At 51.3% G+C, this 24,522-nt stretch overlaps 9 protein-coding genes across 9 annotated transcripts; 4 read left to right on the forward strand and 5 right to left on the reverse strand.

Annotated features, from left to right (window-relative positions):
• Positions 1 to 881: 881 nt before the first annotated feature.
• CCOS01_11255 (acyl-CoA dehydrogenase domain-containing protein) lies at positions 882 to 1,370 on the reverse strand (the record flags this gene model as incomplete). Its single annotated transcript, XM_060459408.1, has 1 exon — positions 882 to 1,370. One exon carries the CDS (start codon positions 1,368 to 1,370, stop codon positions 882 to 884), a length of 489 nt encoding a protein of 162 aa, XP_060310140.1.
• Positions 1,371 to 1,420: 50 nt separating this feature from the next.
• Positions 1,421 to 2,710, reverse strand: CCOS01_11256 (acyl-CoA dehydrogenase domain-containing protein; the record flags this gene model as incomplete). The annotated part of the gene is made up of 3 exons (XM_060459409.1): positions 1,421 to 2,167; positions 2,227 to 2,504; positions 2,596 to 2,710. 3 exons carry the CDS (start codon positions 2,708 to 2,710, stop codon positions 1,421 to 1,423), a joined length of 1,140 nt encoding a protein of 379 aa, XP_060310141.1.
• Positions 2,711 to 4,737: 2,027 nt separating this feature from the next.
• On the reverse strand, positions 4,738 to 6,087 carry CCOS01_11257 (XPG domain-containing protein; the record flags this gene model as incomplete). Its single annotated transcript, XM_060459410.1, has 4 exons — positions 4,738 to 5,256; positions 5,319 to 5,880; positions 5,932 to 5,939; positions 5,989 to 6,087. The coding sequence occupies 4 exons, from the start codon at positions 6,085 to 6,087 to the stop codon at positions 4,738 to 4,740; spliced, it is 1,188 nt and encodes a 395-aa protein (XP_060310142.1).
• Positions 6,088 to 7,331: 1,244 nt separating this feature from the next.
• On the forward strand, positions 7,332 to 13,735 carry CCOS01_11258 (ankyrin; the record flags this gene model as incomplete). Its single annotated transcript, XM_060459411.1, has 8 exons — positions 7,332 to 7,408; positions 7,462 to 7,693; positions 7,755 to 7,808; positions 7,867 to 8,184; positions 8,245 to 8,524; positions 8,582 to 8,692; positions 8,765 to 11,180; positions 11,446 to 13,735. The coding sequence occupies 8 exons, from the start codon at positions 7,332 to 7,334 to the stop codon at positions 13,733 to 13,735; spliced, it is 5,778 nt and encodes a 1,925-aa protein (XP_060310143.1).
• A 1,009-nt stretch (positions 13,736 to 14,744) lies between these two features.
• CCOS01_11259 (uncharacterized protein) lies at positions 14,745 to 15,206 on the forward strand (the record flags this gene model as incomplete). The annotated part of the gene is made up of 1 exon (XM_060459412.1): positions 14,745 to 15,206. One exon carries the CDS (start codon positions 14,745 to 14,747, stop codon positions 15,204 to 15,206), a length of 462 nt encoding a protein of 153 aa, XP_060310144.1.
• An 813-nt stretch (positions 15,207 to 16,019) lies between these two features.
• CCOS01_11260 (tannase and feruloyl esterase) lies at positions 16,020 to 17,579 on the forward strand (the record flags this gene model as incomplete). Its single annotated transcript, XM_060459413.1, has 1 exon — positions 16,020 to 17,579. The coding sequence occupies one exon, from the start codon at positions 16,020 to 16,022 to the stop codon at positions 17,577 to 17,579; it is 1,560 nt and encodes a 519-aa protein (XP_060310145.1).
• Positions 17,580 to 17,639: 60 nt separating this feature from the next.
• On the reverse strand, positions 17,640 to 19,652 carry CCOS01_11261 (uncharacterized protein; the record flags this gene model as incomplete). Its single annotated transcript, XM_060459414.1, has 8 exons — positions 17,640 to 17,808; positions 17,864 to 18,024; positions 18,087 to 18,197; positions 18,260 to 18,586; positions 18,652 to 18,858; positions 18,961 to 19,225; positions 19,290 to 19,350; positions 19,427 to 19,652. The coding sequence occupies 8 exons, from the start codon at positions 19,650 to 19,652 to the stop codon at positions 17,640 to 17,642; spliced, it is 1,527 nt and encodes a 508-aa protein (XP_060310146.1).
• Positions 19,653 to 21,759: 2,107 nt separating this feature from the next.
• CCOS01_11262 (uncharacterized protein) lies at positions 21,760 to 23,606 on the forward strand (the record flags this gene model as incomplete). The annotated part of the gene is made up of 10 exons (XM_060459415.1): positions 21,760 to 22,148; positions 22,209 to 22,335; positions 22,398 to 22,416; positions 22,469 to 22,623; positions 22,710 to 22,722; positions 22,802 to 22,964; positions 23,023 to 23,112; positions 23,162 to 23,195; positions 23,250 to 23,467; positions 23,528 to 23,606. The coding sequence occupies 10 exons, from the start codon at positions 21,760 to 21,762 to the stop codon at positions 23,604 to 23,606; spliced, it is 1,287 nt and encodes a 428-aa protein (XP_060310147.1).
• A 197-nt stretch (positions 23,607 to 23,803) lies between these two features.
• Positions 23,804 to 24,310, reverse strand: CCOS01_11263 (cytidine and deoxycytidylate deaminase zinc-binding region; the record flags this gene model as incomplete). Its single annotated transcript, XM_060459416.1, has 1 exon — positions 23,804 to 24,310. The coding sequence occupies one exon, from the start codon at positions 24,308 to 24,310 to the stop codon at positions 23,804 to 23,806; it is 507 nt and encodes a 168-aa protein (XP_060310148.1).
• Positions 24,311 to 24,522: the final 212 nt, after the last annotated feature.

Here is a 24,522-nt window from a genome sequence, read left to right on the forward strand (position 1 = left end):
GAAAATCTAGTTAGAAAATTCACATTAATCAGACTTATTGCCCTCAATACCTAATTGGCCCCGAACTCAAACGATGGAAAATCTTTCGTCTGTTGAGTGAATACGAGGAGGAAATATCTGCCTCATGGCCGCAAACGGCAGATTGTCGATGAAAATCGTAAAAGTTCTTCCGGAGCTTGGCCGTACTGAGATAAACGCGCTTTCGGTCCTTTGACGCCGCATCCACTCTCATGATCTACGGCACCCCCCATCTCCCCACGTGTGGGTGGGTGGGAACGGGATATGAGTTGGTTGCGCGATGTTGAGAGAAGCCACAGAGCGTGTCATTGAGTCTTGTGGCGGAGCGCCGGAGTCAAGGGGGAAAGCCAGTTGGACCCGGCTGGGAGGGTAGTGGCTTGCGCCGTGATCGGTCGTGTCGACTGGTAAACCGTAAACGAAGTTCCTGAGACATCAGCTCGTGTTGCTGGAATGTGGCCGATCGAGGATGAAGATCTCGGATTGTGAGTTTGTGTGCTGCCGGCTGAAATGTCATGGAGAGTGTGGTACGATGGGTTCCAACCCCTGGCAACTGCCGAGGCGTAGATCTGAGAACTGACCGAAATGTGAAGCTACGTCTGGCTTGAACGCTGTCCTGCGTCGTATCCCATAGTTAGCGAATAAGCGTAGCAGACTGATCTTTGGGTCAGCGGGGAAACTGCCAAGGCGAAAAGCATAAAAAATATGAAGTAGTAAATGTGAGCCATGTATTCATCTAGATTCCTGGACTGAGCTCTGCCTCCATGCAAAACGCCCCGACAAATAAAAAGATATCCAACCTAATCTATTCATACATGACGTAATAGTCTTTCTTAATCATCCGCTGCTCTCACCGGCGTTGCCGCTCACAACTTCATGCCAAGTGCCTTGTGCACACGCATGCTCTGCCGGATGCTCAGGTCGAGCATAATCTCCTCACTACCACCGGGAATGGCGTATGCGCGGACGTCGCGGTACAGTCTCTCAACCTTGCCGCCCTGGCCACCGCGAGAGTACGACAGACCACCAAAGATCTGCGACGCCTCACGAGCACAGAACTCAAAAGTGACGGTGCTCTGGGCCTTGAGGCCGGCGATGGCACCACCAAGCTTGAGCATGGCCTCGGTCTCACCCATCTTTTGGCACTGGAAGATGAGGTTCTCGAGCCATGCGTACGAGGCCTCAATCTGGCGGGCCATATGCGCAAGCTTGAGACGAATGACGGGATGCTCGTAGAGCTTCTTGCCAAACGTACGACGCTTGTTGGCGTACTTGACGGACTCCTCGTAGCACACACGAGAGAAGCGCAGGCACTGGATGATGATACCGATACGCTCGTGGTTGAAGTTGGTCATGATGACTGGAGTATGTTAGTAAGGGATACGGGGCAAATTTGGGGGAACGATTACATGCCTCTGAAGCCCTGGTTCTTCTTGCCAAGCAAGTTCTCAACAGGTACCTTGACATCCTCAAAGGTGATGTAGGTGGTACCACTGGACCAGACACCCTGGCAGTCCATCCGTCTTGTCGTGACACCTGGTCCTCTCTCGATAAGCAGCAAGCTGACACCGTTCATGCCTTCGCCACCCGTGCGGACGGCGGTAGTGAAGTAGTCGCACCAGATACCGTTAGTAATCCACTTCTTCTCGCCGTTGACGATGAAATGCTTTCCATCCTCGCTAAGCTTAGCCTCGCAAGTCAAGTTGGCAACGTCAGAGCCGGCATCGGGCTCGGTAATGGCCAAGCAGATGCGCTTGTCACCGTTGAGGATACCGGGCAGGATACGATCAACGAGAGCCTTCTGGCCAAACTTGACCAGGGGCGGGCAGCCGATGCCGAAACCACCAATGACGTTCCAGACAAAGCCACCTGATGCTGCACGAGACAGCTCGTCGGTCAAAAGCATCTCATGGAAGAGATCCCAGTCCTCAGGAGCCACCGACGCAACGGTGTTGTTGGTGTACTGCGTAGGGTAGTGGACACCGAGCAGACCAGCAAGGTAACCGCGCTCACCCATCTGCTTGTAGATGGCGGGATCGACCTCCTTCTTCTCATCCCACTCACCAACGAAGGGCTCGACATTTGTCTCGACCCATTCGCGGATCTCGGTGCGGAGGGCAGCGTGTGTCTCGTTGTAGTAGGGAGTGTGGTACTGTAGGCAACATGTCAGTGGATGCTAAGCACCAGAGGATACTTGGCAATTGAACTTACAGCCTGGTACCAGTTGGGGTCGGCGTAGGGAACCAAGTCGCCAAAGGGATCCATTGGCTCGGACTCTTCGGCGCTGCTGGCAACGACCTTCTTGGGGGCGGCCTTCTTGGGCACGGGAGCGGCGGCAGCAGGTGCCGCTTCGACGGGCTTAGGCTTGGAGTCGAGGGAGCCGACGTGCAACTTGGCCTTGTACTTCTTCAGGATGCCTTCATTGTGGTACTTCCAGAACTGCTTGGAGGCGTCCTTTCCGGCAACGCGCTGGAGGATCTTCTTACCACCTGAGGAGGTCAGTCAAAGAGGCATACGTGGGGTCATTTTGGAAAGCAGAGGCTGGAGCAGAGGCAGAGAGAATGGCAGAACTGAACATACCTGGGTGGTCATCCTGGAACTTTGTGAGGTCGTAGACATCGCCGTCGACGATAATGAACAAGTCGTCAGGCTTGTTGTGCGACGCAACGTCGCCAGTGGTGAAGGTCTTGGACATTGTGACCGGTGATTACTCTGTCGTACGATGCTGTGGAGTATGTGGGTGCTATCTACGGCAGACTCTCGTCGGATGGGTATTCGCTGTTTGACTATGGACTGTGGGATGACAGGAGAGATGAACCAGGGGAGAGAAAGACGAAGAAGGACGAGGGGGACAACAATGTTTAAAGAGGTCTTGCCGGAAGAGGGTGTGTCTGGGGAAATGGTGTCAAAGAAACGAGTCGCGACGGCCAAGGTCGGCAAATTGGCCAGCAGCTCAAGCGCAGGCCAGACAATCACATGCTTGCGGACGCGGGAAGGTAAGCCCAAGGTAAAATGGGAGAGGCACCTGCCCTTTGGTTTCTGGGAGAGGGTTACCTTCCATTGGACCTGCTTACCCAGGAGGGTTTAGGTACGGAGTACATCCAGGTTGGCTGGGGAAAGTACCCCTTCCCGCCTCGGGGTGAAGCTGGGGTGCAGATGGCCAGCAAAGGTACCTACCTCTTTCGACGGGCTCTCGTCACCTTGCACGTTTGACCCAGGGGATGCGTGTGCGGACACAGCCGCAGCCTCAGTGCAGCACGACGGGACATGCAAGTAAGTACCTTTGCGCCGAGGCATTGCAACGAGTCTACCTGGATAGCAATGCAATCGATTACCGGCACATTGTGTTTTGTGTGCAGCTTCCAGGCTCGCGAGGCCATTCAATGCCATCATCCATCTGTGTTTGTTGGCCTGAAGATTCTCCAAGTTCCCCCACACCTCTCGAGGTCGCAGGCAGAGATACTGGTACACTACACATCAAGCCAGAAACAAAAACATGCGGAAATTCGGGGACGGGCCCTTTGTGTGGGGAAATCTGCAGTACGGAGTAAGTAAGGATACTAAGGCCGCGGGTAGCATCAGTCACTGAAATTGCGGCGGACACGACTGGCCATGGCCGAAATCAACCACAATCAAGTGCCATTGGATTGGTTCGCAGGATGGCGAACGGGAAACAGACTCCAGAGTGAGCTTGGGGAGCCGTCGCACTAGTCCCCATTGGCGACATTTAGGTGCGCTAATCCGTGTCATGTGGTCTCGTGCAGCCTCTCCCCAGTCCCAAGTTTGCGCGCCGTCCATTGTCTTTGGTTTTTGGTCGCCTGGCGTGTGAAAGACCCCTCTGGCCTGGATCAAAAAGTTTACAAGAATGCGACTGGTGCTCAACTGCAGCCGTGTGTCTTGGTGCGACTCTCCCTTTGCGCAACATGTGATTCCCGATTTCTGTTTCGGGCGTCGCACCTCCTTCTTCTTTGGCTGATGTCATCGAGGGGTGGCCCGTTTCCGGTTCGCGAGGTGTGGATCAACCTCGGCATCTTTTGCAAAGGTGACTGGCCAATGGGAATTCCGTCGATGGTCATGTGAGGTGGGTCCTCTCTGCTGCCGCTTTGCTGCCCGTGGTCCAGACTTTGCATGTACATAGAGACGGAGAGGTGAGCATCCAAGATACGCATTCACTTTGCATCCAATGCGCTTCGAGTCAGGCACATGATCTCCCGACAACCCACGTCCTACACCGACGAGCAGAACGCGGAGAACCTGGACGGTGTTGGTAATTACTAGATTAGTAGATTACCCCGTGGGACAAAATTACCGACCCATGGCTAGTCTTCGGCATGCTACGAAGTAGTCTTCTACCTCATTAGCACGTGGGTTAGTCTGCGCAGTCCCACCATTGTCATAGGGGAGGCTGGCTGTCTGTACGGATGCCTTTCTGCCTGTAGACGAGTTTCCAGGTTATTGTCAGATAATCTATATTTGAAAGGTGTCAAGCTATGGAGATTGATCCTCATTTTGGGGCAATCCCTACCAAGACATTAAATCCCCATTGCCTCCCAAGAGCAACGGGTCTCCTTTTTGACCCCCAAACGCCGAATCCCACACTAAATCAATCCGCAAAAGGCACCGTTCCGTCCCGCCCTTTCTTTGATAGACAATCATCCTCAAAGGGAAGACCACACGCAGCAACCTAGCCAACCTTATCCAACCAGCGACCACTACGTCCATCTAGGCCCCACGAGGCTTAGACTTGGCAGCAGCCTTCTCCTTCTTCTCCAACTTCTGCTTCTTCTTCTTTTCATCGTTCTTGGCATCCAGCTTCCGCTTGTGCGCAGCCTTCTCCTCCTCTGTCTTGGGAATCACCTTGAAGAAACCATCGAGGCGGACTTGCTGGTTGCTCTTCAAGTTCTTCTCCAAGCGGGCGCCTGCTGAGCGCACACGGTCCTCAGAGAAGCCCTTCTCCGTGACAAGGTACTGCACCAGTCCCTCCATATCGGGCTTCTCCCACTTGAAGTCGCAAAGCGGGTCGTCCGCCTTTCGGACATCGGGGTTGAGGAACAGCTCTCGGGCATCTTGGTACGGCCAGTCGTCCGGAATGACGTATTTTTGCTTCGGGTCATTCTTGAAAGCCTCGACTAGTGTCTCCAGGTCACCGTGCTCGCGGATCAACTTGAGAGCTGTCGAAGGACCGACCTTCGGGATGGGGTCAAGGTAATCGCAGCCGAGGAGGATACACAAGTCGACAAACTGTTCGTATAATAAGTTACGACGCGCTCACCCTTGTCAATCATTATTCGGGAGAGACATACCTGCTTCCGCTCCATGCCAAGACCTTCCAGCACCTTCTCAATGTGAACCTCCTGAATGGGCTCCTTGCGCTGCTCGCTGAACGTCAAGTGACGGAGTAGGATCGGGGTATCAAAAGTGAGAGTGTCCATATCCTCACTGGCGGCGGCGTATACCTTGCCTGCACGAGCAAGGACAGCACACTGAGCCTCAGCCTCAGTGGGCGCAATGATGAAGGGGATGCCCATGAGCTTCAGAAGCTTCCGGCAGTCCTCATTGTGCTCGCGAGTCACCCGCACTGTTCTCCGGGAGAACTTCTCAACCTCCTCAGCGGTACCAGTCTCCTTGGCCTCCTCAAGGCCCTCGGTAGCCTCCTGCTTTCTCTGGAATCGCTTGGCGAGCTCGCCAGACTTGAGCTTAGGCGGGGCACCATCGAAGACATATAGGGGCTTGATTCCGTTGTCGACCATTCGGAGTGTACGGTAGAAAAGACCCATGAGATGTGATGTTGTCTCTCCGCTCTCGTTCATGAGCTGTTGGCCATCGGATCGAACGGCGATGAGGAAGGAGTAAATGCTCATGGACCTGAGATTTCGTTAGCAAGCGTGAGCTATAGGGTCTGGACGGCGAGCCTACGCATCCTGCTCTCAGTCAGTGGGCGTTAAAATGATTTGGTGATTGGGCTGGACTTACAATGGCAACTTTGCGACCAAAGTGCGCCTTGATCTCTCCCTCCTTGATCGCATCGGGAGCCTCCTCCTTGATGATCTGGAAGAGATGCTTGATACCCATTTCGCCGAACTTCCAATGGGCACTTTGATTAATATGACGAGGAGATTTGTTTGATCAGTTGTAGGATTGAGGAGCGTTCCGAGCGACAGCACAGAGGTAGTGACTTGTCCGTTGCGTAGAGGTTGAAGAAAGAATGCAGCAAAGGCAGCAGTAGAGAATTGGTGGGGGATGACGACCGGGGGGCTGGCGGGAAAGGAAGGGTCGAGCACGGCGTTGACGCGCCTGCACTTTCTTCGCTGAGGTCATGACGCGCCTTCCTTCGCGCAGCCCCACCACGCGTTTAATTGATTGACAGTGCTGCCAGCTGGTCTCGACTGGCGGTCTTGAAGGTATTCCCGTCATTTCCACCTCCTCCAACATCCCGGTCCGGCGGTCCCTGAGTCGGATAGCACAGTCTATCAACCTCGTCTCAAAGCTCTATCCTGCTTTGCAAAGATTGAATTCCACGGGCTTGTTCCACTGTCCTCGGAACTTGTTCTTCTGATCCTACGATTCCTGTAAGTCGGATTAAGGCAGGGTCACATAATGAGCATGCTTGACTGATCTGCTCCAGGAGTTGATTGCCTCTCATAAATCGGATCTCGAAAAAGGTGTCGTTGCTTATTCGCTATTTTCTGTTCAGTCAGAAATAGCTATACAATTATGCGCAAGTGTACAATTCAGTCTCGAATCCCGAACAAGAATCAATGCAGACATATCAATGACAGCCCGGCAAAGCCAAACAATGGGACGTATTGCAACAAACCCGGCAGTGACACCAAATGGAACACCTTGACCTCTCAGCCATTTAAATCGGCTGACAAGAGCCTCTCACAACAACCCTAGAGTCGGACAAACAGGCCTCAGCCGCACACGATGAAATTGTCAGCAGAGGCTGCGCTGGCAATGCATGTCAGCCATTAGGAAGCCTGATCCAAGTTGGGGGCCAGAAGCGAATTCACCCCCGCTACACCTGCAGCCCGCTAGCGTCACGTCCAATCGCTCAGCCCTAACAGCAACATCTCCTCACATGAGGTTGCCGCCTAGGGATCACGGCCTGTGGTCATCATCATGGCCTCATCTTAAGTGTTGCAGCCTGATGTGGGCGGTGTGATACTTTCTGCCATGCGTCTATGTAGCAATCGACAGTTCTCAACGAAATCAGCGCGTCAACCTCACCCGTAACCAGCTGCCGGGGACACTGAGGAGGCGAGGAAATATCGCGATCGTGCCACCCGTGGCTCGTCACCCACTGTGCCTTCGCCATGATCATCCCTAGCCTCGACGTTGTTTACCCAATCCACATGAATCATGTGCCGCCAGGATGGAGACCTCTCGTGAAGTGAGAATTCGTAGAACCCTCTAAAGAGTCTCAATCAAGCTTACATACTGCAGTCTCATATGTGTCCATGACTTGGGCGGGTCCCCCAAGTCAAGCTGGCACCATGATGAATCTGGCAAAACCTGGATCTCAGACCCCGACTTTCTCGGGAGCTTCAAGGATTCAGTCCGGGTTTGGACCTATGGATACAACTCGGACCCGGCGGCAAACATGACGCCTGCAAGCATCGCGCTCCATGCCGACGAGCTCTTGATATCGATGATATCCAACTACGGCAAATATCCTGTTAGTAAAACCCATCAACAACTCTCAATTGGACGTATGGAACTGATAAACGTGTTCCCAGGGCGGCTCTACTGTTTTCATTGCCCATGGGCTTGGAGGGATCATTGTCAAAAAGGTACGTTGTCAGCTGCTGTCTTCAATAGACTTTATAGCTTAACACCAATCGACTGCAGGCAATTGAGCTATCGTCCAACTATGTAGAATACTTCGCTATCAAAGGGTCCACTGTCGGCGTCGTCTTTCTCGATACAGTTCACCATGCAACAGACTCCGAGGGAGTCCTGGAAGCTGTCAAATCAACAGTGGCAGCGACTCTGCTCAAGCACTCCACAAGACCGTCCGTTGACGATGTCAGACAATTTGCGGAAGCTGTTCGAGAAGTCAACAAGACCTTTCTCACACAGGCCCCATTAGACTTGACAATTCTCAACTTCATTGCCATGCGTCGAATTGAAATCACGTCTGCAGATGGTACAACCTACAAGACTTTGGTGAGGGAGCCTTCTTCTTTTCCACGGCACTTGCGGACCAGGAGCTCATCAGTGGACTAGCTTGTGCCCAAACGACGGGCCGATATGGATCCAACACAGGGCCAGAACTTGCCGGTAGCTTGCCATCACTTTCAGTTAACGCAGTTCCCATCCCCTTCAGATAAGATATACAGCCTATTGGCAGATCAGGTTGGCGATATGATGACAAAGCTATCGTCTTCAACCAACAAACGAGTGTTCTTCGCGCCGCCACCCCCTTTGGCACCCACGACAGCTAACCCCCCGCCACCTTCACCACCTCCTGGTCCTCCTGGGCCTCCAGGCCCGCCGGGCCCGCCAGGTAAAGATGGCATATGAGAATCAGTTGAGTAAAGAGAAACTGAAGGTTATCTCATAGGACCCCCAGTGTCTCTGCCGCCGCCACCACGGAGTGGGATCCCCATGGGTCCACCACCGCGAGATCAGGCCAACGAGGCATTCAGTTTGTGGGCCAAGAAGAAAGAAGCTGGTAAGCACGACCTCTTCTCATCACAACAAAATGTTCTGTCGACGTGGAATCTGTGATCTAATCTATATTTAGCCGACAAAAAAAGGCACCGAGATATCCTTGTTAACAAACTCGGCCAATGGGACGAGCATCATCTCGGACACGATATACATCCAACACCAGATACTTGTACCTGGATACAGTCCCACGACTTCTTCAAAAGTTGGGTCAAGTCCAATAAGACCGCAGGTCTTTTTGTCCAGGGCGCCACGGGATGCGGTAAAACTTACTTGGCCAAGTCCATCGCCAACTACCTGTCCTGGGATCGGCCTCGATCTCCCCCAGATAATAATATAGTGCTCTCGTTCTTTTGCAACGTCAGCACGGTTGGGAACAAGAAGCCACCGATTGCCCAGTATTTCGTCCGATCGCTTCTTCAACTACGGCCAGTCTGGTCTGAGTCTATAGCGCCTTACTATCGATGGCAGGAGCTGAAAAGCCACTTCAAGCTGCCGGCGCTGTTTGACATCTTACGCGACATCATGAGCCAGATGCAATACAGTACGGGCCCGCCAAAGACGACGGCTGTTTTCCTCATCGTGGATGGTCTGGATGACTGTGATGTTACCTATGCCCGGGAATTTCTCTGCCTTGTGGGAAGTCTCCTCGACCACCCGGTGGCTCGCTCATCCCCAGCTGCCGGCCCGTCTCTTCCAGGCCAAGGATATCCGCGCGAAACTGTCAGGTTCAAGTTCTTGTTCACGTATAGCGCTTGCGAGATTCTGAGTCTGAACTCCTGCATACCTAACTCCGCTAGGATTCTGATGACTGATTCTGCAATTCGCAAAGATATCGGCACTTACGTGGATAGAGAGTTGGACATCCTGTCTACGCTTCGGGATCTGAATGGGCCGCCAGAAGGAATTCGATCTTGGATCAAGAATAAGTCGGAGTCGTTCTTTTGGTTCGCAAAGTACTCCATCGAAGACGCAATGAGTACGGTCCAAGATGGCGAGGGGTATTCCTTCAGTGGGAGGGTGCTTCCGTGCCCTTCTAGCCTGGGAAAATATTACGACAGAGATCTCCTACCATTGTTCCAGACCATCGACGAAGATGGGAAATATGCTCTGTCAGCTGTGCAAATCGTACTCGGCTATCTTAGTATCCCCACCAGAGCCGAAATATGCGATGCAATCGCCTGTCTTCACGGAGACCCCAACCTGAGATTCCTCGACCTCCCCAACTTCTTGAGACAACGGTGCCCCAGAATCATTCATTCTTTGGATGAAGGGGACTTCAGAATCAGTCATCCTTCTCTGATTTACCATGTCAGACGTTACTACCTCATCGAGAAAGAGCAGCACGCAAACATGGCATTCCTGTGTATAAAGTACCTCTCCGGATCTGACTTCGGAAGCTTCAAATCGATCATGCCTCCCAACATCTCAGCGCGTCACCCGTTCTATTCATATGCGGCAAACAACTGGAGAGAACATCTCCGTCGTGCGGGCGACAAAGTGGCCAGACTGCTCCCTCTGCTGGGCGACTTCGTCAGCTCTGCGAACTACAGAACTTGGTCAGCGTATTACTCCTGGAACATTGAATTTACACATCATCGGAGGGTGATAGATGACACCTTCGTCTCTCCCGTGTTCACATTCATTGATGCTAATATTGGTCATCTGACCCACGAAATTCAGTGGGCAGGGAGGGGAGAGGCGTATTCTTGGAAGAGTGAGCTTCTCAGGCAGACATGGCGGTACTTGTACGAGCGTAAACAAACCCCAGTAATTGCCAGGCTCATTGAATATTGGAGGCCCGACTCTTGTTTCTCGGTACACAACTTCTTCGGCCATACTCCTCTGATGCATGCAGCAGGCTCATCAGAGGGACAACCCGACATGGTCGACTACTTCCTGAAGCGGACCAAAGACGTCAACGAGCGAGGCTCCTTGAGGGGCGGAACCGCTTTGATGATATTATGCACGCATCTGAGAACGCGCGATGAAGACCTGATGGCACGATTGGTCACATCACTCCTTGATGCCGGGGCTGATCCAAATATCTCGGATAAATGGGGCGAAACGCCCTTAGTCAACCCTTGCAGTGTAGGAGATGCTGCCATGGTCGAGCTGCTCCTCCGAGCGGGAGCCAGGCCTGACATGTTAAGCATACACACGCCAATCATGCATCCCCTCCGCGAAGCAATCATGCAACATCACAATGAGGTTGCCAGACTCTTGATCGACTACGGTGTCGATCTGAGCTTGCATTTCCCGTGGCCGAACCTTCAGTTACCCTTAACAGCTGCCATCACCGAACAAAACTTCGACATCTTCATGGTCCTCTTGGATAGAGTTGAAGATATCAATCAGCTAGATGGCATGGGATACGCTGCGATTCATCTGTTGACAGGCCCGCTGTGCAACGATTGGCTACCGCATCTTCTGAGACGACCTGATGTCGACCTAGAGCTTCTCTCCAACGGTATTTCAGGCGATCGAAAGAAGTTTATCCGTCGGACTGCGCTAAGCTTTGCCATCGTTGACGATAACTTCAAGGCGGTAGAGCTACTATTGGAAGCAGGGGCAAGTCCATGTCGTCACCCTGCATCGCTTGATGAGACGCCCCTTTTGATAGCGGTTGAAATGGCGAGGACGACAAAAAACAAAGAAAGGCACGTTGGTTTCTGATCCCTCTCGATGGTTCGCACATTGCTTTCTTGTTAAACCTATATCATTACTCCAACAGCAAGCTAACTGGGGAAATTCTAGTGTGGAGGAAAGCGAGGTTGATATCAGCACGGGCAACACCGACATAGTCGAGCTGCTCCTCGCCTATCAATCGCCCATCAACACGTTGAATTGGAAGTCGAAGAAGTACGCCAAGTCCCCGTTAATGGTGGCTGTAGACTACAAGGACCAAAACATGGTAGAACTCCTCCTGCGGCACGGAGCGGACCCGACCCTAGAGGAGGCCTACGGAATGCCAGGCCCCCTCGACGCCGCCATGCTTGACGACGAAGACATTGCTATGGGTATGATCAAAGTTTTACTCGAGAACCCTTTGCCACCAAGCATCAATTACGTCCCGGACAACCCAGACTTCCAGCATATCCTCATCGAGGCGAGCGATATGAAGCCGGAGGTCACGCGGTTGCTTCTCGCCCACGGTGCTGACACGAAACGTTTCTTGTCCTACATCCCCGGGTGCTTCACCACTCCCCTCCATCGGGCTGTGGAAGAAAACAACATTGAGACTGCCAAAGTTCTTATCGAACACGAGCCAGCCCTGGTGACCTACCAGTGCGAAGAAGGACTAGTCTACGAGACACCTCTTCACATCGCTGCCAGAGACGGACACATTGAGATTCTGCGATATCTCCTCGATGCGGGTGCTCAATCCAGCCTGGCCTCATGCCATTGGCAGGAAACACCGCTTTGGTTAGCCTGCGAATCAGGAAGGCTAGAAATTGCGCAATTGCTCTACGAAATGTCGCCAGAGGCACTGGAGCTCCCCTCTTACGACGGCAAAACTCCGCTTATGGTAGCCTGCGAAGATGGGAACCTCCAACTGGTCCAGTTTCTTCTGACAAAAGGCGCCGACATCACAGCACGATGCTCAATGGGAGCATCATGTGTCTGTAGCACAGTTTCCGAGGACAACGGCGCGGCTTACAAGATCCTTGATCTGTTGCTTCAGCATGGCCTCGGCATTGATGATGTCGTCAGCTCAACCGGCTTCACGGTACTCGGAGAGGCTTGCAGGGCCGGAGATATCCCGACCGTCCGGCTTTTGCTCGACAAGGGCGCGGATCCGGCAAAGGGGCAGAAGTGGCCCGGAGGCACTTCCACTACATGGAGGTCGGCGCTGCGGGTCGCCTCCTTGTACGAGTGTGTCAAGGTGGTTGAGGTGCTGCTCGAACATCCTCAGCTAGCGTCCTTTATCGAGAACGTTGACTATTACGGCGACAATGTGCTGCATATTGACGGATCATATCACCATCAACAAGCTTCCGAAATGGCCACGCTAGTGTACTCTGCGTGCGAGAAGTTGAAAGCCGAGACTGGCGTCGACCATTTTCAACGGATGCTTAATGTTAAGGACAGCGATATGCATACGCCTCTGGACATGGCGATCGATATGCCGCACAAGGGTCTGAGCAGCGAGGCGATAAAAGTCATTGACGTTTACTTGAAGCGCTACATCGCGGAACTGACAGCCGTCGAAACTCGGACATTTGCCCAGCATAAGCATCTCATGCGAGACATCGCCATCATTCTCCTCGAGAGACGGGAATATGACGAGGAAGCCATTCGTTTGTTCCAGGCTTTGATAGTCGATGTATGGGTCACAAGAGAGGACGGAAAGTGCCTCGAGACGGTGTTCTGCATGGCCAACTGCGATCTCTGCGACGAAGACGAGCAGGAACAAGTTTCGTTTTGCCGGCTTTGTGGTCTCAGGGTTGGCATGAAGTGCGTCGACGAGGCGAGGAGACAGCACGAGTTGGTTGATGTCCCCGTCATCAAAGACCGCAGCATTATTGACCTCAACTCTGAGCCAGTTAATCAGATCATGGACCTGTTGGAGAACGATTTTATCGTCGCAGATTGTCCTCGCCCAGTAGAGGAAGCTCTCATCTCGCATTTCCAAGTCGAACCAGGCTCGGAAGACACAACTCTTTCGCTCGCTGTACTCCATGCTTTCGGGTACCTGGAATTCCGACGTCGGGCTTGGAGTCCTTACCTGCCGCTAGCCCCTGCTGTCTACAAGCGGATACAGCCTTGGGAGCCAATGTTCACAGAACCGAGGCGAGACTTTGAAGAATGGGTTTGGGATATCGAGACGTCGCCCTACAGGTTGCGGGACGAGTTGAATTACTTGCTTGAGTCAGGCAGAAGATTGGCGTATAAAGACGAGCAGGCGACGAGGCTGGAGCAGATTCTCAGTGACGTTGGGTGGTTGTACCCGCAACGAGGGGTTTATGATGATGATGATTCGGGTGTTGTGATTGATGAATATTCCTGTAGCGCCGAGGAAATGTTGGGGAGAAAAAGAAGATGAAAGGATGCGTGGAGTGTTTGTCGGTCTGTTGTCGACGACTCACGAGATTGAAACGGAATTATGACTGATGAAAACACGACATTGAGAGTTCAGGTTTTTATTCCACTTGAATAGCAAGATACTTTATCTACCTCAGCCCACGTCTTCTTTCGCGCCCAGAGCAGCAAACATCTTGACATCGAGGTTGATGCCTTTGCCGTACCAGAGGCATACAATGATGGCATAGGCCAGTTCTCATGGGACCGGCACTAACCGTCGTCGTTTCACAGCGATGACGGTGATACCATCGGCATTGCTGGAATTCGCCAAGGATGGTTCTGTAGGCGAGGCCGCAGTTGGTGCAGAGGAGTTTGTATTGGAATTGGCGACACATGGTTGGTGGTTATAGATGAACCTTTGGCTGGAAGTGTATTCTTCTCTCTAGCTAAGTTAGTAGTTAGATATATTCCTTCTAGGAAGTCTTTTGTGAGAGAGCCGTTGTATTCGTTGAGGTTGTTTACACCCTCGGATTCTCAGGACTGAGAGGTGCGAAACAATTAATTGTTGTTGTCTGAGTCTTTGAAACTCTGCTTGATGATCAAAGGTCCGAGGCGGTCGAAGGTTGAACAAAGAGATGCTATTTATACCGGCGCAGGTGGTGGCTTTCTCCCCGACGAGGAGAGTGAATGGGAGTTGGGCTCTAGCGAACTGTTAGGCTCCTTTGGGATGAAAGAAGGCATAATCACGTCAAAGAATCTAAGCCACCGACCTTGAATGGAGCTCGTCATTCACCTTGAGTGAAACAAATGGATGCGATTCAGTGTAATTTCCCAGTAAGGAGAACAGGTCAAGGAGTTTATATGCGAGTGGTCGCACTTGATGCTTCGTTTACCAATTCTCTACACACCACCTTGCAGTAGCCAGCAACAAGTCCCAAAATTCAGTTTCAAGACTCAGTTCCATTACCAATCAGCCAGGCCGTTTCAGAGCATCTCCCGACTACCTGAACGCATCGTTCTAGTCACCCATCATGTGTCATTTCGTTTGGTACGACAACGAATGCTCCAGCTGCGGCTTCACTTTCGACCGCAAGCTCACGAAATGCAAATACGTCAACGCGCGGGTTCCGCGACCTGCTTGCGATAAAACATATCTGAGAGAGAACCAGCCGGACTTCAGGTGTCAGAACTGCACAGCTCCGGAAACGCCTTGGAGGAAAGTGGAGTTCTTGGTGAATGCTACCGAGGGGAACACCAATGCTGACGAGGCGGACTACCACACTGATTACCCGACTGATGATGACTGCAGAGATGGTGATTATAAGGGTGACGACGAGTCTGCTTCCTCTGAAGATGACGGTGATGTAGATTCTCAAAGGAAAATTGGGAACTCGAAGAGGAAGCTGGAGGGATCTACCTGGCAAGGCACGAGGAGAAGTTTGAAGAGGGCTTGCAAGGAACGGGGAATAAGGCGGATTGGAATGATGAACTGAACAGAATAGCAACACAAGCTAGGCTTAAACATTTTCTCGACGCTGCTATCGATAGGCAATTGTTAAGCAAGTCTTCAACAGGTGCAAAGTCACGGTCAGTGCTGGGTTGCCGAAAAACAACCCGGGGTGCTTGATTCCCAAAGTGTTTGTGTCGGCACGATCGTACTCAACTTTAGTCTGCGGACGGGGTCCGTAAGTCTTCCGTGGTATCAACAGCAGAGCGGGACAGGGTTGAGAGGTTCACAATGCCCGAGGCTTACCGGAGCACGCAAGACATCATGACATCTGTAGTAAGGGGCATTTGATCACCGGAAAGAGTCAGTAACCGGTCGATTACGCCGACATACTGACTAGAAGGCAAGAATACGGCTGTCGTTTTGCAGGGAAATGGCTGGTTACCCCGCGTCTCTAATTCGAACAAGCGGCAACAGCCCCTCTGAAGAAGCAACTCTTCCCCACCAGCTGCCCAGCTACCCCAGACTATCCTTAGCCTGGTACGGCAGGTGATCGACTCTATTGCTCCGTTGTCCCCATCGTACGTCAATCTAGCAGCTCTGCAGAGACTACAAAGCCGTGACTGCCAACCGGCCTTTATCCGTCTGCGGGGATTTGGACCCAGGAGACTGGCTACAAGCATGAGAGCGGATTCCCTTGAGGACTGCGGATAAGCGCGGTAGCAGTTCACGGTAGTTACGCAGAGCGTTATGAGTGAGTAGCACTCTTTGAGGCATACGAAGTAGATGGCAATAAATAACCCGTGGAGTTACCCTCTATGTGCCAAGTGTAGACATTGTTGGATCAGTAATCGCAATCATGAGAGGTTGTCGCTCTTCAGTGTTTCAACTCCTGTTGGCGGTTGGGTCAGCCCGAGCTGTCACTCCCGAGGACTGCGCATCGTTAGCGAGCCGTCTTAGTCTTCCCAATACGACAATCCATGAGACAGCATTCATCACAGCAGGGACGAACATTTCGCTCCCTGATAACCACCCGTCGTGCGCCATCCCCTTTCAAATTTCCAGCGTTGATATCTGTCGGGTTGTCTTTGTCACTACTACCGGTCCGACAAGCAATATCTCCCTTGAGGCTTGGCTTCCATCAGAATGGAGTGGGCGTTTCTTGGGCACTGGTAACGGCGGTATGAATGGATGCATCAAATACGGCGACCTCAACTACGGGGCCACACACCAATTTGCCACAATTGGCACCAACAACGGCCACGACGGAACGTCTGGTGCCCCGTTCCTCAACAACCCCGGAGTGATTGAGGATTACGTCTACCGCGCCGTGCATCTTGAAGCTCAATTGGGCAAAGAGATTGCTCAGCAATACTACGGCAAAGAGCACACCAAGTCATACTACCTGGGCTGCTCCACAGGCGGTAGACAGGGGTTTAAGGAGGCCCAGAGCTTTCCGGAAGACTACGACGGTATCGTTGCCGGTGCTCCAGCTTTCGATTTGATTGCACTCATGTACTGGACTGGCCAACTTTTCCTCAAGACGGGGACCAATGAGACTTCGCGGTTCCTCTCTCCCGCGGAGTGGGAGCTGGTGTATGCCGATATACTGAAGCAGTGTGACGGATTAGACGGTATTGAAGACGGCATCCTCGAAGACCCGAGCGTGTGCCAATACCGACCTGAAGGACTCATTTGCGCCGACGGCTCTTCTGATAGCTGTCTGAGCGGAGAGCAAGCCGCTACTGTGCGGGCCGTCTTCTCTCCAGTCTACGGATTGGATGGGCAGTACATCTTCCCCAGACTACAGCCAGGTTCTAACGCGACTGCACGACTTCTCAACGGCCAGCCCCATCAGTACCCCTTGGACTGGTGGCGCTATGTTGTATACAACGATACAAACTGGAACCTTTCTACAATGACCCCGGAGGATTACGCTGTTGCTTCTAAGCAAGACCCGTGGAAGGTGTCGACGTGGGAAGGAGACTTATCCGCTGCCAAGGACCGTGGAGTCAAAATCCTGCATTACCACGGTATGCAAGACAATGCGATCAGCAGTGACAACTCTGAGAGGTACTATAACCATGTGTCACGAACCATGAACCTCCCTTCGAAGGAATTGGATGAATTCTATCGGTATTTCAGGATATCCGGCATGGCGCACTGTCGCGATGGCACTGGGGCTAGTATGATCGGCGGTAACCCTGAGACTGTCGCCTCCTACGACCCAGATGCCAATGTACTGGCGGCGATTGTGCGCTGGGTTGAGGAGGGTGTTGCACCCGATTTCATTCTTGGTAGCCGCTTGACGGCCTCTGGGGAGGTCGATCTGCAGAGGAAGCATTGTAAATATCCCACAAGGAACGTGTTCAAGGGACAAGGAGATCCCGTGAAGCCGGATGGGTGGGAATGCGTTTAATGTCTAATGCGAAGCAAATTTATTTGAGATATATATGCAATCGCAGTTGCCGACCATGAATCACTGGCCAACGCCTCTAATCGACTTGATCTTGACTCTCATCGGCTTCAACAGCCTCGTTACGCCATTGTCTACCCACTTAAGGGTGCTCTCGTTCGTCTCGAATAGCTCCATCTCAAAGCGGCTAAAAAGGTTTGCAAAGCACACGTAGAGTTCAAGATATGCAATGCTGGATACGTTAGGCCCGCGTTTCCCCTCGTGAGGTCGAGAGCATGTGAACTTACTTCACGCCTATACAAGCTCGGGGCCCTTTGCTAAAAGGCACAAAGTACTTCTCCAGTTCCCAGCCGGCTTTGCCAAGCCACCTTTCAGGAATGAATCTCTCAGGCTCCGAATAGACGTCCGAGTTGACGTTTATCAGCCGAAGAGCCTGTGAAACGGTGGTCTTGAAGAAGCGCAGAGTCAGTGATTTTGCACACCGCGTAGCTAGTCTGGTCTGTGACTTACGCCTTCCGGAAGATAATGTCCTCCGACGGAAGCGCCGCCGGCAGGGACTCTGCGGGGAATGATACCAGGCACTGGGGATCCCAGCCGAAGTATCTCTTTGATGACTGCAGTCTGGAAACATGGATAATAAGTATGCTGCGTTGAATTTTCCTTCCAAATCAACTTCGACTCACAAGATAAGGCAGTTTGGAAACAGTATGATACTCATAGAGGCCATCCATATTCGTAGGCGCGTCTTTCAACTCGTCCAACATCTTCTGAAGCTTATCCGGGTTCCTGAGCAAGAAGTATGTGCCAAAGCTAAGGGCAATGCTATTGGTATCAGTTCCACCAAAACACACAGACAGTGCTTCGTCAACGAGTGCCTCTTGGCCGAGCTTGTGGAGCCTCTTTGTTTTCTCTGCTTCCAGAAGGAGATCGAAATATGTCTTGCGACCATCAGCTATTCTTTGGCCGTTGCGCTGTTTCTCTTCGTCTTCCTTAATCCATGTGGCGCATTGCTATTTGAATGTCAGCAGGAGATATTGAAATTAACGGTAAGAAGAATTGTAATGATTGTACTCACCTCTCGAAAAGCGACGTAGCTTGGCAAAACCGTCCTTGCTACACTGAGAGGTAAACTCATAGCAATGTGGCTGATCAAGGGAAAGTGCTTAGTGAGGAAGAACTTGTCAACAAACTTGCCCAACAAGCTCAAAAACGGTGGCTCGTCTTCGTCGCAATCAACAAAATTCAACTGTCTATCAAACAAGACAGGCATAATAGTGTCAACCTAGAGACTGTTCAGCACTCAAGATCACAGTCTCAGTAGACCGCAGATAACGCCCTGAAGCTCGATGTTGCGATCATGTAGCTGGACTGAGGTATAACCTACAGTAATGCATTGATAAAATGGTTGCAAGTTAATCGGCTGGTCATTCTTGAGGGCACGCTGCGCCTTTGCCATTGCTCTCTGCACAACATCCAGAACGACAGGCGCCAAGTGTTCAACATGTTTGGTCGAGAAAAGGGATTGGACTGTATTCTTTCGTTCTTTGTGAACCTCGGGATCAATCAACATGATGATGGAGTGCTTGATACCACCAGCGCTCTGGAAGAAGTCGGGATCCTTGATATATTTTGTGCCACTTCCGTAAGCCCTGATAAACTGAGTAAGCAGAGTCTCCCTCAAAGACGTCATACTATAAACAGAGCTTAACTCACTCTTTGAAGTAATCTGGATCACTAACGTGCACGCGACTGGGAGACACCCGAACCACTGGGCCTGAATAGTGCATCACTGATCAGTATGCAAACGACACAGCCAGGAACGCCTGCGTAGATCTCGGAGATTTGCTCACCATACTTGGCGTGAAGATCAGGGTACTCCTTGATGTAGTTGCCATTGAGAATCACATCTTGGTAAAATTCGTACCAGTACGTTGCGGCCGCATACCAAGGACCAGGTATCTTCTTAAGAGGGTGGAAGAAGATTCTGTAGAGAACACCAACTATAAGGTACACAGAAAAGCACAGGGCAAGAATTCTTGGCGAGAAAAGAACCTCGCGCAGTTGAAATAGAGCCATTGTAGCAATTGAGGAAACGTAGATGGCTCAACTAGGTTGGTCCTTGAAGACTCCTCTCGAGCACGATCCAGATGATGGCGCGAGACTTGTTTCTTATGTTCAGGGATATCTCGAAGTTTCCTTATCTTCTGATGGATCTTGAGGGCAAAGCCCTATTATCGCCCTTGATTCTGGTGAGTTTTGGGTAAGACAGACTTGAGATGTTGTTTCTGCCACCATGTATCAGTTTGACGGTGCTGAGCTTCTGGATCGCCTAGTCTGTAGATGTCCAACAAAGAAATGTAAGGAAAATCACCGTTGTTTGCTGCCAGATCTAAGCGCCCCCTGTCGCGCGGAGGCGGTCACGCGGCGTAGCAGGCCAAGCAATGTTTGTCAACTCAGCGAACTCCATCTGGTACGGGTCATGTACCCAGCGATCATTGGAAAGCCCACCCAATCCCCGCAGGGCGAAGCCTTCTTTCGAGACGATTCAACCGCTCTTCAACACACATCTATCAAGGCATCCGGAGGGATGGCAACGTGTATGAGAATGATTGGGTGCGTGTCACATTTAGCAAGCAAACAATACGCCCAATCTGATGTGGGCCGATTATCCGCAATATCCAGTACCCAGTCAGAAAGTTCGGGGAATCACTCTAATCAGTATCAACTAGTTGAACACCCATGTAAACCTACTTCAGCTGACGCCACAAAGCAAACACCTGTGGAGTTTTCTGCCTGTGGCGTTTGACTTTTCCTCGAAGATGATCGCTTTTCCCAGCGCGGAAGAAGGCCGATAAAGCCCCTGTCTACTACTGTCTTGACTGATAAGCGGGTCATGACAAGTTGAACCAACACCAAGTTGATGGGTTCAACCCCTGGTACCTGGGAATTGAACAGGGGTTCAAGTTGAAGAATCATAACTCCGGTGACTTACAGACTCGTTGGACAGGCCGGTCGTTGAACGTCTGCAAGCGATGATGCGATAATATGGGGACTTTGCGAGCATCGGCAAGGGCCAGAAGACGAGATTTAATGTAATGTATATTCCACTTGGCATTTAATGATAATCCATATGTGCTGGCATGGAAATCTAAACTTCTTTGGGCAACGATTCTTTGAATTAGAAGCAGGGCCAGACATCATTTTGTGCTCCAAAGGCTAGAATCCTTGAAAGGCGTTGATAGGGATACTTGACTTCCGTAAGAACTCATACTATGTATGGAACTACGGGCTATCTTTTCTTCTGGAACATCCATCAGTTCTCTAGCCGGCGGGATAGAGCCACCTTGGATAGCTCACAGTAGAATGTTTCGTCAGCTTGTACACAACGCTCGGTTAAACAGACATATGAAGCATGGACCGCTCCAACGTGAGGATTTTCTGAAGCTAACGAAGTACACGTATTCAATGATGTCAAGCTTTCATTCGCGGACTCTAATCGGCATTACTTGCTCTTCTACGAGAAAGCCCAGTTTCTAGGTCAAGTGTTCCTCGATTCACATCTGTCTCACTGGATCGCGACATTGAACAAGTCGAGACTTCCTTTTTGTGTAAATTAAAACAGTATAGAAATGATTCCAGGAAGAGACAATTGTGCAGAAGCTGAGACATGTTTGCTCAACTAGAAGCTGATCTTACTCACAACAACTTGACACGTCCGAGACAGTCGAATCTCACGAGAGGTTTCCCACGACGGAGTTGCCGATAAGGACGGAGAAGATGACGAATCCTTTCTTGACAGAAACAAAAATTATTGTCTAGCCGGGCTGAAGTCTTGCGGCACAGTTGCAAGTCTCTTTTGGTGTGGTGGATGCTGGACTGTGGAGGCAACAGGAACCGGGGTAGACGACCCTCGTAGAACCGGGCAGCGATACGGCACGACAAGTCTTGAAGACCCATAGCCAAATCGTCACGATGCGAAAGGTCGGAGGATGGTGGCGGGAATTTTCGACTGTCGCTTGAACTGATGAACCAACCGGGCGAAGAGTGTGGATATCTTTGGTTGAACTGAAAAACAGCATGTTCCGTCCTTCATCGTTGTCCATTTCACCCCATCTTCAGTCCTTCAAGCCTCCTTCAAACTGATTACAAGACTCACTCCTAAGCCTTTCTTATTGAAGCTAGAATGATCTCTCCAGAGTCTTCCCTCTTCGGAAGCCCGCAAACGGGCGTTGGAAACGACTTTGACGGCGTACCCAGCATGTCTGAAAACAGTCAAGTGGATCCAATCCACTTCGACGTTGATGACGATGGAGAGTCGACGATGTCGCCAGGCTCCCCAGTCTCTTCCTATTCGACTTTCACAGACTCGCTTTCTTCATCTCAGGCTTTCACTGTCTCTTCGGAAGCGGGAAGCACGTTGGACATACGGTCCCATATTGGCATCAACTCCGACGAGGTAAATGCCAACTATGTCCGTATTCCAGACTTTTTCTCTTCGATCATGTCTGTGAAGCCCGTCATCAACGTCAATTACGACAAAGTAAAGAGAGAGGCAGATAGTTGGATTGCCACGTTAGTAAAAATCTTGAAGAGAACCATTTCCGGAGCAACACTAACATGGAATGGTCACAGGATCCTTAGTCTCAGTGAAGCTCAAGCCCGAAGAAACGTTCAAGCTAACTTCGCGTTCATGAATGCGATGTGGGTCCCATACGCTGATGAAGAGGCATATCGAACGATGATCGATTGGAACAATTGGGTACGTCGCACTCCAATCAGTGATCATTTTGTTGGCTAAAATTGAGCTAATGTAATTGCAAGGTCTTTGCATTTGATGACCGTGAGTAAACCATGACAACATTACTTCGTCTGAGCCCGCTGACTCTTGACAGAGTTTGATGAAGGCCATCTGAAAGACGACCCTATTAAGGCAGTAGAGGAGCTGCATGCCACTTTTGCGGTGCTAGAAGACAACCAAGCCCCAGTCCAGCTTTATGACAACCCAATTAGATATATCTTTCAAACTGTCTGGGATCGGTTCAAAAAGGTTTGTCCTCCGACTTTACTATGATTGTACTGTAGCATCCATTTCTGTCAATAGTACATTGCTGACAGTCGCGCTCCTACATGCAGAGATCTACGAAAGGTAGTGAACACTTTGCAACACTGTTATGCTTTCCAGAATGTAGGCCAAAAACTTAAGTTTGCTAACACAACCATCATAGAGTTGCAGGAGCGTTATAAAGCTTCCATCAGATACTACTTCTCCGGCCTGCTGAGTCAAGTTGGAGTTCAAAGCTCCAAGTCCGCCATGGCTCTCACTATCGAGGAGTACATGGGCTTCCGAAGAGGAACTATCGGATGTCAGCCATCTTATGTACTGGTTGAGTGAGTGTTTTCCCGAAGGATAGATAAGTGAACCGTAGGCTGACCGCACGATCTGCAGATTTTGCCACGGCATTAATGTGCCTTCAAATGTCATAGACCACGAGAGCTTGCAAGAGTGCAGACGTATTTCCGCCGACCTAGTCATTCTGTAGGTTGGCATGGTGTTAGGCGATGATTGTTGGCTAACTCTCACACAGTGTCAATGACATCTTATCATATCGCAAGGATTTGGTAAGTCGGGTGCCAATTTCAAATCCGACTAACTGTTGACAATGACCCTTGTAGGAACAAGGTGTACAGCACAACTTGATTGCTTTGTTGAAATCTCAGGGGCACTCTACTCAGGAGGCTATTGACGAGATCGGAGACATGATCGATGAATGCTATCGCGATTGGTATCTGGCTTTATCGAAGATGCCAATCTGCGGAGAGAAGGTCGATCAGGAGGTCATTCGGTACCTTGATGGCTGTCGTGATGTCGCCCTTGGCAATCTTCATTGGAGGTTCGTGTCTCCTGATTTTAAGCACTTTTCACATCACGGAGTCACTGACCTTCACCACAGTTACGAGAGCGGACGGTACCTTGGTGATGAAGGCGCTTTAGTCAGACAAACACGAGTCTTGCGATTACCCGAAGCCTAGGGTGCATGTGGTGGATAGCCCATACATATATATAGTCGGAGAATAGAAGAAACATTCTTATATCGCTGAGATACTCACACTGCCGCATCGATAGACGGCTTCCTCGTCTTTCGGCCACGCGAGTGATAATTTCCGTTACGTGATGTATCATGCTCTTCGACTACCCACCCTGTGAGTCTCGAGTGGCCTTGTTCTCATTACGATGACTTTTGGAACCTCCTCTTGTGCAAGGCTTTGACCTCCTCATCCAGGCCGGGAATGGGACCCTGCACCGCAATACTCGGCGCAACATCATTGATAGGAAGTGGCTTGACCTTGGCACCCGCCTTCAACCCAAATTCCTCGAGCCAACCAGAAAACTGCGCACTCGAAGACACGTAGACAATGGGTCCAAGTCCGACCCAGGCGTGGGCCGCAGCGCACATCGGGCAGTGCTCGCCGGAAGTGTACACCGAAGCCTTGGCCCGTTCCCCGGCGCTAAGGTTGAGTTGCGCCCAACGCGCGAGGGTGAATTCCGGGTGCAGTGTCCCATCGCGTTTCCCGTCTCCATTCTCGCCGGTGTTTACACGATTGCGGTCTTCGCGAATGATTTTGCCATCTCCGCTCACGAGCACGGAGCCGAAGGGATCGTCGCCGGCTTCGAGGGCTTCTCTTGCAAGCTCGACGCAGCGTTGCAGTATTGTGGGGTCTGGTGTGAGAGCCATTGTGAGATTTGAACTGCTAGGGGAGTGAAGTAAGACAATAGAGTGATGATTGTGCTGATCAGAATGCAGAGATAAATTGCGGGATAAGCTGACAAGCCAAGCATGATGATGTTGAAAGAGTTTGGATAATGCGGGATAATTCATGACGTAGTGGGGCGCGGGGCAACATTCTCCCAGAACAAGTACGACGCAGCTCTCATGTGAGAACGCGA

The sequence above is a fragment of the Colletotrichum costaricense genome (assembly GCF_030867565.1).
Source record: "Colletotrichum costaricense strain IMI 309622 chromosome Unknown Scaffold_12.1, whole genome shotgun sequence".
NCBI classification, from domain to species: domain Eukaryota; kingdom Fungi; phylum Ascomycota; class Sordariomycetes; order Glomerellales; family Glomerellaceae; genus Colletotrichum; species Colletotrichum costaricense.